Source organism: Peromyscus eremicus, chromosome 6 (genome assembly GCF_949786415.1).
Source record: "Peromyscus eremicus chromosome 6, PerEre_H2_v1, whole genome shotgun sequence".
NCBI classification, from domain to species: Eukaryota; Metazoa; Chordata; class Mammalia; order Rodentia; family Cricetidae; genus Peromyscus; species Peromyscus eremicus.
The window spans coordinates 81,257,388-81,268,530 of NC_081421.1; the positions used below are offsets into that span (position 1 = coordinate 81,257,388).

Genomic DNA, 11,143 nt, shown 5'->3' on the forward strand with positions numbered 1-11,143 from the left:
GCTTGCAGGCTCTGGAGCTGTGCTCTCCAGCGGTCCTCCAAGGTGTATGGACTAGTGGCATCAAGAATTGGGGTAGGGAGAGCAAAATAAAGCTCTTCCCCCAAATTTTGGGGACTTCACAGCGCCATAGAGAAAGCAGGAGGAACATCAAAAAATGTGACTAATGAATTTCCCGCCAACACTGAACAGCGGGAGTCGAGCCAGACTTCTTTAATTAGGAAAATTAAAAGACGTGTGACGCTCCTTGCCCCGGAGTCAATTCCCTGGCTCCAGCGAACTCACTCCTGGTAGGCTTACTTCTCTTGACAGTGGGTTTGAGCAGGAAGAGAGGCACTGGGGATTGAGGAGGATGGAGAAAGGGGAGCCAGGGAGGAGAGGCGCTTAAGGAGCCCCTGTCGCTCGCTTGGGGCCCCCCAGCACAGGTTCGCAGAGGAAGTGACCCCTGACTCGAGCCGGCGGCCCGCGTGTCCGCCGGGAGCCGGAGCCAAACACACGCACGTGCGCCCCGCCCCCGCCGCGCGCACGCGCCCCGAGGCTCCGGCGGCGGCGACGGGCGCGCGCGCGGTGCTCGCTGCCCCCACGCTGCTCCCTCGGCTGGGATCGCGGCGTCTCCCGCTCGCCGCACTGCTCCACGCCTGGCCCGTGGGTCCGGAGGCGGCAGTCGTGCGTGGGCTCGGGCGGACGGGCGCGGCGGTCGAGGCGAGGCGGCGGCGGCGGCGGCGGCGCGGGTGGACAGCGCGGAACCCGGCAAGTTCCTCGCAGGCGATGTCGCCGGGCGCGGGCCCCTGCGTACGCCGGGCGCCGTGACAGGCCGGCCGGGGAGGCGCGGACGGGGGAGGCCGCGACGGAGCTCCCGGACTGGCCATGGGCTGAGACGCATCCTCGCAGAGCAGGTGCGGTGACCGGAGGTTCTGGGGAGGGAGCCCGCGCCACAGGCCCCGGAAACCTGCGGCCCTTCCTAGCCCGGTACCCTGTTGACCTTCCCCTCGACTCCTCGGGGAAAGGCCCTGATGACCCCGCCTCCAAACCTCGAGTGTGCAATCCCTGTGACACCCCACCACTACCGCCGCAGGTGACACGCTGTGCATACCCTCACTTTATACCCGCGACCCCAACCCACCGGGGCTTTGCGCCAATGCCTCTAATGCCCTAGGATTTTGAGCCCACAGTCTGCCTGCACTGAGCCCGGGAACTACCCGAGATTGCTTCCTCTTTCTACTCGATCAAAGGGGTGGGAGCAGGGGTGGGAGGGGAAAGTGGGAGTGGTGGTCCATCCTTCTGAGTCCTTGGTGACTACAAACCCATGCTCTTTCTCTCAAGCCTGTAGTGAAAGTGACCCTTCCATACTCCACCAGAACATGCCGGGGTGACTCCCTCCCAGATCGTCCTGTGGCCTTCCTCGCTCTCCCCAGTGACACTATGCAACCCCAGCGTGACCTGCCAGGCCTCTGGCTCCTGCTGCTCTCCTTGTTCCTGCTTCTCTTTGAGGTAGCCAAGGCCGGCCGAGCTGTGGTTAGCTGTCCCGCCAACTGCCTGTGCGCCAGCAACATCCTCAGCTGCTCCAAGCAGCAGCTGCCCAATGTGCCCCAATCTTTACCCAGCTACACAGCACTTCTGGACCTCAGCCACAACAACTTGAGCCGGCTCCGGGCCGAGTGGACCCCCACCCGTCTGATTAATCTGCACTCCCTGCTGCTGAGCCATAACCACCTGAACTTCATCTCCTCCGAGGCCTTTGTCCCAGTACCCAACCTGCGGTACCTGGACCTCTCCTCCAACCATCTTCACACGCTGGATGAGTTCCTGTTCAGCGATCTGCAGGCACTGGAAGTGCTTCTGCTCTACAATAACCACATCGTGGTGGTGGACCGCTATGCCTTCGAGGACATGGCCCAGTTGCAGAAACTCTACTTGAGCCAGAATCAGATCTCTCGCTTCCCTCTGGAACTGATCAAGGATGGCCACAAATTACCCAAACTTATGCTCTTGGATCTGTCGTCCAACAAGCTGAAGAAGTTGCCTCTGACCGACCTGCAGAAATTGCCAGCATGGGTCAAGAACGGGCTGTACCTGCACAACAACCCCCTGGAATGTGACTGCAAGCTCTACCAGCTCTTTTCGCACTGGCAGTACCGGCAGCTGAGTTCCGTGATGGACTTCCAGGAGGATCTCTACTGCGTGCATTCCAAGAAGCTGCACAACGTCTTCAATCTGGATTTCTTCAATTGCAGCGAGTACAAGGAAAGTGCCTGGGAGGCTCATCTGGGAGATACCTTGACCATCACGTGTGATACCAAACAGCAAGGGATGACCAAAGTGTGGGTGACACCGAGCAATGAACAGGTGCTAAATCAGGGGGCCAATGGCACAGTGACTGTGTCCAAGGATGGCAGTCTTCATTTTAAAAAGGTGCAGGTGGAGGATGGGGGGGTGTATACCTGCTACGCCATGGGGGAGACTTTCAATGAGACACTGTCTGTGGAGTTGAAAGTGTACAACTTCACCTTGCACGGACACCATGATACCCTGAACACAGCCTATACCACCCTGGTGGGCTGTATCCTCAGTGTGGTCCTGGTCCTCATATACTTGTACCTCACCCCTTGCCGCTGCTGGTGTCGGGGTGTGGAGAAGCCTTCCAGCCATCAAGGGGATAGCCTCAGCTCTTCCATGCTCAGTACCACACCCAACCATGATCCGATGGCTGGTGGGGACAAGGATGATGGTTTTGACCGGCGGGTGGCCTTCCTGGAACCTGCTGGACCCGGGCAGGGTCAAAATGGCAAACTCAAGCCAGGCAACACTCTGCCGGTGCCCGAGGCAACAGGCAAGGGCCAACGGAGGATGTCAGATCCGGAGTCTGTCAGCTCGGTCTTCTCTGATACACCCATTGTGGTGTGAGCAGGATAGGTTGGTGGGGAGGTTCTGCCCCAGGAGAGGTAGTGTACCCCTGAGGGATAGGAGGGGATGGAAGAGAGGGCTGGCTGCCCAAGGGAGTGGGTTCTTCCTGACCACCAGGGAATTGGTCATGGGCACAAGAGCAGGCAAGACCCCAGTGACGGTGTGGATGCTGTGAGTTTCACATACGGATATATTAATCCTCAGGCAGACGCCACACCCCTACCCAAAGCCTTGGCTATTCTCAGTGTGGTAGAGGAGGAGGGATGCGTCTGAGTTGGATGGGAATGAGGAAAGGGGTGAGGGGAAGAGCAGATTCCCTAAACTTTTTTGAGGTCATCCCTAGCTCCTTAAGAGAAAACCATTTGAAAAACAATTTTTTTCTGTCTCTGCCCACCCACACCTGTGAAGTTGTGTGTGTTGGGGGAGCCTCCACAGGAGCCATGCTGGGATGCTGCAGTATCTTCTCTGGTCAGGAAGTCACATCCAGAGCTAGAGGATCGGAAACCTTTGGAAAATGAGTCAGGGAAAGATGGAGGCCTGGCTCTATAGCACTGCCTAAAGCTGCCGTGAGACTTCTCACTAAAGCTGTCTTCTTTCCCCGGGAGTCCTGAGTAGGTGGATTTTTGCAGGAGTCTGGCCTTTTGCCTGTTAGTTATGGCAGCAATATAGGATGTGGTATCTGTGCCTTGTCCTGGGGCAAGTGGCACAGATAGATACAGAATGAATTAAAGGGTCCCTGTCATAGCGTAAAATTTGTAGATAGGACATAAATTCCGGGTAGGCTAATTTCCTGGCTGGGGGAAAGCTTTGGTTAGTATTTGACTCCCAGTGTATATCTGTTGGGACCACAGGAAGGGATGCTGAAGGCGGAGCATTATGGATACCTGCCATCAATGTGGCACAAGGGCCAATCTTACTGAAAGGATGAGGAAAACCAGCCTCTTTGATGTAGCAGCCAGTCAGACCTCCCTGATTTTCTGCGTGTGACCTCTCTTCAGTTAGCCTTCTAATCAACTTAGGTGGGGTTCTGAGCTCTCCACGTTATGCTGCTCTGCAGAGGGAGGAGTGCAGTAAAGTCTGGTCTTGCTCAGTTGGACTAGGTCTGGAGATAGACAGGACCCAACATTTATCTTCTCCCTGCTGACAAGGCTGCCTCACTCCTGCTGCAAAGCCAAACTGGGGGATTTTGTTATCTGCAGGGTTGGAACCTAGTGGTCTCTGTCCCAGAATGGCGCTACAGTGTGACTTAGAGTCCTGCCCTCCCCACCAGGCTCTAAGGCAGTCTTGTAACAGAGGCGTAAGGGGCACTAAGCTTTGAAAAGGAAGTTCCACCATACCATTCCTCTCAGTTGGAGGGCAGTGCAGTTGTGGCTGTCAGAGCAGAGAGACTTCAAGAAAAAGGAGAAGAAGAAACCCAGCCTTAGCTTCCATCCAGGCTTGCAAAATGTTTTGGGTACAGAGATGCTCCGCCCAGCGCCCTTTGACCATCCTGCAGGCCCAAGAGCTTTGGAAGGGGGGGTGAGCAGGGCGGAGGTGAAAGTGTTCCCCAGCGTTGGTCTTTTTTCAGTGTCTTTTCTTTCCCGTGTTTCCTGTAGTTGGAGGTTGTCCAGGTCCTCCAGTTTCCTGACCTGCTTTTTAGGTTCCAAGAGGTGTTGTTTACCTATGGTGAGGGTTGCTTAGTGCTAGGAGGGCCTGTCCGGCTGCCTCTAAGGACTGGGGAAGAGAAACTGAAGTAAACATTGTCTGCTGTCTGCTCCTGGGATCTCAAGGCTGCTGTCAATCCTTTATTAGTAACCTACTTTTGTCAAGAGAGAGGTGCAGCGATTCCCCCTAAGTAGTTGCATGCTCATTAGGTATGCATGCTCATAGGAATGCATGCACACCAGCACCTTGACCTCCACCGGGACAGTGAATCTGTGGCCCCCTCTAGAATGGCCTCCACCCACGCGCACAACTTCTCACACACAGTTTTCTCGCACTGTAGGAGAGACAGTGACCGTGCCAGGCTCCTCCAATGCACAATCTCTTGTACTTTCATTTCTGACCACCCTGGACTTTTACCCATCTCTCCGTGGTTCTGAATAACTTCTCTGCAGAGGCTGGAGTTAGGGGGGCCACACGTGGAAGTCTTTGGGAGGAGGTGTGGTGAGGTACCAGCTGCTTCGTCAGACTCCACACATTTATAAGACGGAAAGCTAGAACCAGAGCAGTCAAGGACCCCAAAGGATGCTGGTCGTGGCTAAGCAGCTCTGAGTTGGTCTTCCTGTGTTACCTGTCCTGATAGATAAGGGTTGGAGAGGAACGCTGTTGGGCTGTATTCCAAAGACTAATGGGGACTTTGTCAACAGAGGTTCAAGAGCCAGACCTCTGTCCTCAGGCTCACTAGGAAATGAGAAAATCTCTTATGTGGCAGATTCCTCTCTTGACACCATCTAGGGCTGTAAACCTCTTTAAAATGGAGGTCAAATGAAGTTTGCCTTTGGGGGCATTCTAGCTGAGCTCCTGAGGACTAGGAGGGCCATTTTCTGTATAAGTCCTACTCTGCAGCCCCAATCTCCCCACTATATCCCTAACTTGGGCCCTAGCCCCAATCTCCCCACTATATCCACTAACTTGGGCCCTAGTTCGAGACACCTGAAGGACATGTCTGGACGCCACCAGGACATTTAACTGACTGGTCTCTTGTGGTCTCAGTTCTTATAACCCAATGGTAGCTCTCTTCTTATAGGCAGGGGGATGTATGTGTATCCGTATCCCACATGTATAATCCCATTAGACCTTGGAAAGAAAGCTGCCAGGTGTAGCTCTAAGGAAGGTTGACTTTCACCCCACCTGCACCCATAAACTCTGTTTCCCAGGAAGGAGAAGCAGGTGTCTCTGGAGACAGGATGTGACAGGGCTCTACAGTCTGTGTAATTATCTGTGATCTTTTTCTTTCTGTATCTATGGGTCCTCTGAAAGAGGCCAGGAAAGGGTAGACCCATCTGGGGAGAACAAAGCCAACTTCCCGGTTTTGTGTATGTTCTTGCCTCTGTAATTCCTTTATCCTGTGTCTAGGACTCTTCCTCCCACTGTGTATACCAGGCTGGCAAACCTCAGAGCCAATGGGCTCTATAACTAGACAATGACCATTAAACCTGGCTTGAGTCTCTGCTCTGGCACAGTTTGTGGATGGTTTATTTATCTTAGCTGTGGGTGGGTTCAGCATACTTCAAAAGGGTGTGACACATCTAAAGAGAGAATCTCTTTTAAGTGTTGTTATCTTCATCGCCTAGGAATTAAGTGTAAAATATCCAGGCAATAGGATTAGACAAGAGAATGGCAAACTTTTTCTTCTAAGGCAGAGAGTAAATATTTGGGGCTGTATAGGCTTCACCATTTATTAAACTTCAGCTGCACTGATACAGTAGACAGATGTCCCCAGTGTATAGATGAATGACTGTGGTTCCGTCTCAATGTAGTAATCTGCTAGAGTCAAATGCCCAAGACAGAGTGTTTTATGAGGAAAAAAGATTGACTGAGCTTACAGTTTTGGAGGGTGAAAGTCAAAGATCCGGTGGTCGTATTTGTTGTGCATGTCGAGAGAGCCTCATGGAGTATGTCACAATAATGGAAGGGCATGCAGAAGAGATCACATGGGGAGACAGGAAGCGAGAGAGACTCAGGGGTCTGGCTTGCTCTTTGTCTAACAGCTTGCTCATATAAGAACTAACCAGGGTCCTATGAGAACTACATTAATGTCTTCTAAGGATGATGCCCCCAATGACCTAATTAGCTCTCACTAGACCTTGTCTTAAGGTTTTCACCTTTCAGCTATACCACACTGGGGTCCAAGCTTCTAGGACACGAATCTTTTAGGTACTTATTCAAATCACTGCTGAAACATAGCAAACAATGAAATTCTACTTACGGGCATTAAAATGTTAGTGTCTTTTGAATCTGTTTCAACCAGTTAAAAATGTAAAAGCCACCAATCTTACAGACCACACAAAATCAGGCAGGGGTTGGTCTGCCCAAAAGACCGTGGTTTCCCAGACTCTGAAACAGAGTCTCAAAAGCAGCATCACAGTGCCTGAGCAAGCAAGAGTCTTGATATCCTGGGCTAGGGCTTGTGATGATTTCCTGGATCCCTAAGGAGGAGGGTTGCCTCCCTATGGGCTTCTCTTAAAAGGCTAGATCAAGCTTTCTAATTGGTACAATGGGAAAATGCCTGGGTTGGGAGGTTGATTTTTTTTTAATGGTGGGAAACAGCTCACTTTCATAAAATTTTGATTATTACCAGGATATTTTCATCTTGGGCTAAAAGCATATTCATCTAATGGGTATGTTAATACTCAATGACTGCTTCATGTATAGTAAGTATTCTGCAGAACAGAAAAAAAAATGGAATTTTTACTTTTTTCTTATAGACATACCCTACCAGAAAATGGATTAGACTATACTCTGACTAGGCTCTTGGGGCTTCTGGAAGGGACTGTCCTGGTAGATCCAAAGAGGGTGAGGTCTAGGCCCATACCACCCTACATATGCCAGATCTCAGCTGATCTGAGAAGCTAAGTAGGGTCAGTCCAGGTTTGTACTTGGATGGGAGACCAAAGAGGGAGGACATTTATAATTACCCTGACCTCTTACTGCAGCCCTCTCCTGTCTGCGAAGTTATCTTTCTGATCTTGGGAGGAACAGTGGAGCCACTCCACCTCCAGTCACATCAAGTCAGTAAGGGACATACAGATGTTGAGGTCAGAGCTCTCCCATAGTCCACATCTGTGTATTTTCTCATCTTTACAAAGTTGCTTTTGCTATGGCTGTCCCCTGGTTCAGAGGGTGGTGCTGGTAGAGAACAGGCTGGGAAGACTTCTTGGAGTTCTCCCCTTTATGTTTTCTGAGCTCTCTCACCTTCCAAACCTATATCTCTTCTGCTTTTTCTGCTCATCCCACTCCTAAGCCACAAGCTCCCTGGATCGTGGTCAGGATATGCAGTTTGTCTGTCAGGTCTTGCAAGACTTTCCCCCATCCCCCTCAGGCAGCACTTCAGGGGGAACAGAGAAGGCTGATGTGACAGATTGAGAGTCCAGTGCATGGGCTAGCCTAGTCTTTCTTCACCTGGTCTCCCAGCTCCTCCCCTTGCTGTATTTGTACCACTTATCTTGTCTCCTAGGCAACCAATGGTGATGCTGCACTTTCCCCACCCACATGGCAAAAAAAGCTCGGGCCCTGCAGTAAGGACAGTTGGCTTTTTTGGTCAGGCCACGGGGAGTCTATGCTGGCTGCTTCCTCTCCCAGGGCTTTGAAAGGGAAGGCTAAGCTGCCAGTCAGGCACTTTCATCAGGCTCAGACATTGACCACTGACCGGGAGAAGGTATCAAATGGCCAGGATCCTTAGAAGTGCCCCGAGGCCTTCCCTTACGGTGTGTGCCAGCCTGGTTACTGTCCCTGGAGCACAGAGGACATAGAACTATGGCCTGAGAGCCATCCTTCAGCAGACCAGAAGATGCAGTCCGACTAGGCAGCTTCTGCCCTGGCACAGATAAGGTGCTGTGCACACAGGTTAGGCAGGACTGCTTTGCACTTCTCTGACCTCCCACTGCTCCCTCGGTTTGGTCTAAGTGTCACTGCTAGGACACACTGGAGGATAACTGAGAGCCTATCTCAAAGATAGGGTTCTGGGAGCCGCTCAGGTCACTACTGACCCAAAACCAGCCCCTCAGATTCCATAGACTAGCCTGACATGGTTCCTTCACTGGCTTCAAAGCAGGCTAAACACCTCTTTGGGAACTTCTGACAATGGCTGGCTGATTAATAACGGACTGCTGTTCTCTGACCACATCTGTGACTAGCCAAGCTTTCTGGGATAAGGTAGTCCCAGCAGAGGTAATCTGTTTGGGTTAAGCCCTGCCCAGTGCTGACCATCTACTTCCAACCCCTGTCCAAGGCGGTTCTGGGGCACTGCTCTCCCATCCTCGGCTTCTGGCAAGAGTGGCTGAGGCTAAACTAGTGTTTCATTTCTGGATCCCAGGACAGAGACAACAATTAAGATAAAAAAAAAAAGACAAATGTTCAAGTCTGAGTGCTGCTGTTGGTTCTGCTTGCCCTCTGCTCTGGTCAAATGCTCCCTGCCCTCAGACAATGGAATGGAAAGTATCCTTCCTCTTAACTGAAAGTTTACATAGAACTGCTTGAGAGAGAGAGAGAGAGAGAGAGAGGGAGAGGGAGAGGGAGAGGGAGAGGGAGAGAGTGTGTGTGTGTGTGTGTGTGTGTGTGTGTACATGAGTGCTTGTGTGGTAATTCCAGCAAAGCATTTTCAGGAGGAGAGGAGACTATGGTCTTAACTCCAAGAGCCTAAAACAGGAAAACTGTGGACCTCTGGAAGTCAGAAGACATGTACTTCACAGAGTCAGGGTGGTGCTGCAGTGATCACTCTTTTTTTTTTTTTTTTTTCTTTTTCGAGACAAGATTTCTCTGTGTAGCCTTGGCTGTCCTGGATCTCACTCTGTAGACCAGGCTGGCCTCGAACTCAGAGAGATCTGCCTGCCTCTGCCTCTGCCTCCCGAGTGCTGGGATCAAAAGCGTGCACCACCACGTCCAGCTGCAGTGATCACTACTATTGATCCTTTCTCTGTGTTGTACTCTTCTTTTAGAAGGGCAGAGTTAGGAAGGAGAGATGTAGATAAATTACGACCAAAGCTCCCGGCTGAGACCTTACCCTTCCGATTAGACCTGGAGGAAGCTGCATTGACGCAGATCTGTGATCAACCCTGTGGCTTGACCACACTGGGTAAGCAATATGTAAGACAAACCTCAGTAACCATGATCTTGGTGGCCTCCCTTGCAGGAAGAGATAGGAGATGACCTTGCATCCAAAAGTAAGAAATGTGACTGTTATATGGCCCCCAAAGTCCCTCTGAGACTTGGGTCCCCCTGAGCATCATCTCCTACAGTTTATTGCCTCCTTAAGAAGCATAAAGCCCAGAGCCAGGCTGAGGGAGAGGAAAGGACAGAACATCCCATCTGCTTTTCATTTGTTTAATGCTTTGAACCTTGTTCTCTTGTCTATAGCCCTCACAACATCCCTGTGAGGTAGGATGAGAAGCAAATGGTTTGCCTATGCCACCCAGTGTTAGGAGCTGAGACACTCCTACATCAGATTTCCCGGTGTCCACGCTGACACACCTTTCAGTTCATGACACACAGCTTCTTTGTGCCAGTCACAGACAAGGGTATGGGGGGCGGGTAACTAACCCAGAAACTTTCTCGCTCTCTAAGCTTGCTTAAGGGCATTCAGGTAGAACACCCCGCAGAGGCCAAGGCAAGCACACAGGAGTACTAGAGGTTTGGGGTTATCAACTACCACAGCCATGGTGGTCTCAGTTGAGCATACTGTATTCTCTGTGTACCTTGGCCTTACTGCTTCCTCTCAGAGAAAGTCCTCAGGCATGGTCAGGCAGCAAGAATCCTGACTCCCTCTCTCACAGTGTCTTCCCATGCTGTTACACGCCAAAGCCCAGAAAGAGGGGGAAGGTGAAGGCTGGCTGACTCAGCCTGCAAGTACTTAGAGATCTGGAGTGAAAGGCCCCAGCACCATTCAACTAATGATTATTATTAACTCTGAACAGGCCTTGGCACAGCAGCCAGCTGGCTCAGGGGGGATGCCTGGATCTCCCACAGTGAGGTTTGAAAAACAAGACCCACGGCAGCCATGCATGGGGGTGGAAAGGTGGGGACAATGAGAGACGGGGCAGGCCAGTGTCATGGAGGAAGGGTGGCCTGCCTTGGGAGGGGGAGAACATGCACAGGCTGGCAAGTGATAGCAGCCTGTCTTGGATGGGGATGACAGGCAGAGAAGGAAGCCAGAGTTCTCAGTGCCGAGCTCCTGTCATTCATTCGCTGCCACCCCCAGCCCCAATGGGACTCCAAGGAAAGGAGGGGTACAGGAACAAAGGGGCCCCTGAGAGGACTCCAAACCTGAACAGTACGCCCATTACCATTTGGATCTGATACACAACTATCTCTCTCATGCCCTCAAGGTTGAGTCTGAGTATAATCAAGCTTGGAACACAATCAAATATGGAATCAGGACTTAGCACGATATGGAAATTTGTGCAAATGATGGGCGACTTTTAAATCTTGAGCATCCTGAGTGTCATCCCCCGCCCCACTTTAAAAAGCAAAACAGGCTGACTACTAGCAGCTTCCCCTAGTCAAGGAACACTGGCAAAGGACAGCCACGTGTGTCCCCCCCCCT

General features: G+C 51.8%; 1 protein-coding gene across 2 annotated transcripts; it reads left to right on the top strand.

Moving 5' to 3' along the window:
- The first annotated feature begins 826 nt into the window (after positions 1-826).
- On the top strand, positions 827-8,962 carry Amigo1 (adhesion molecule with Ig like domain 1). Of its 2 annotated transcripts, none has more exons than XM_059266086.1 (2): positions 827-2,318; positions 5,959-8,962. In XM_059266086.1, exons 1-2 carry the CDS (start codon positions 1,420-1,422, stop codon positions 6,020-6,022), a joined length of 963 nt encoding a protein of 320 aa, XP_059122069.1. In that variant the 5' UTR covers positions 827-1,419; the 3' UTR covers positions 6,023-8,962. The 2 variants fall into 2 exon arrangements, with proteins under 2 accessions (XP_059122069.1, XP_059122067.1); XM_059266084.1 differs by having other exon boundaries at positions 1,253-2,827.
- Positions 8,963-11,143: the final 2,181 nt, after the last annotated feature.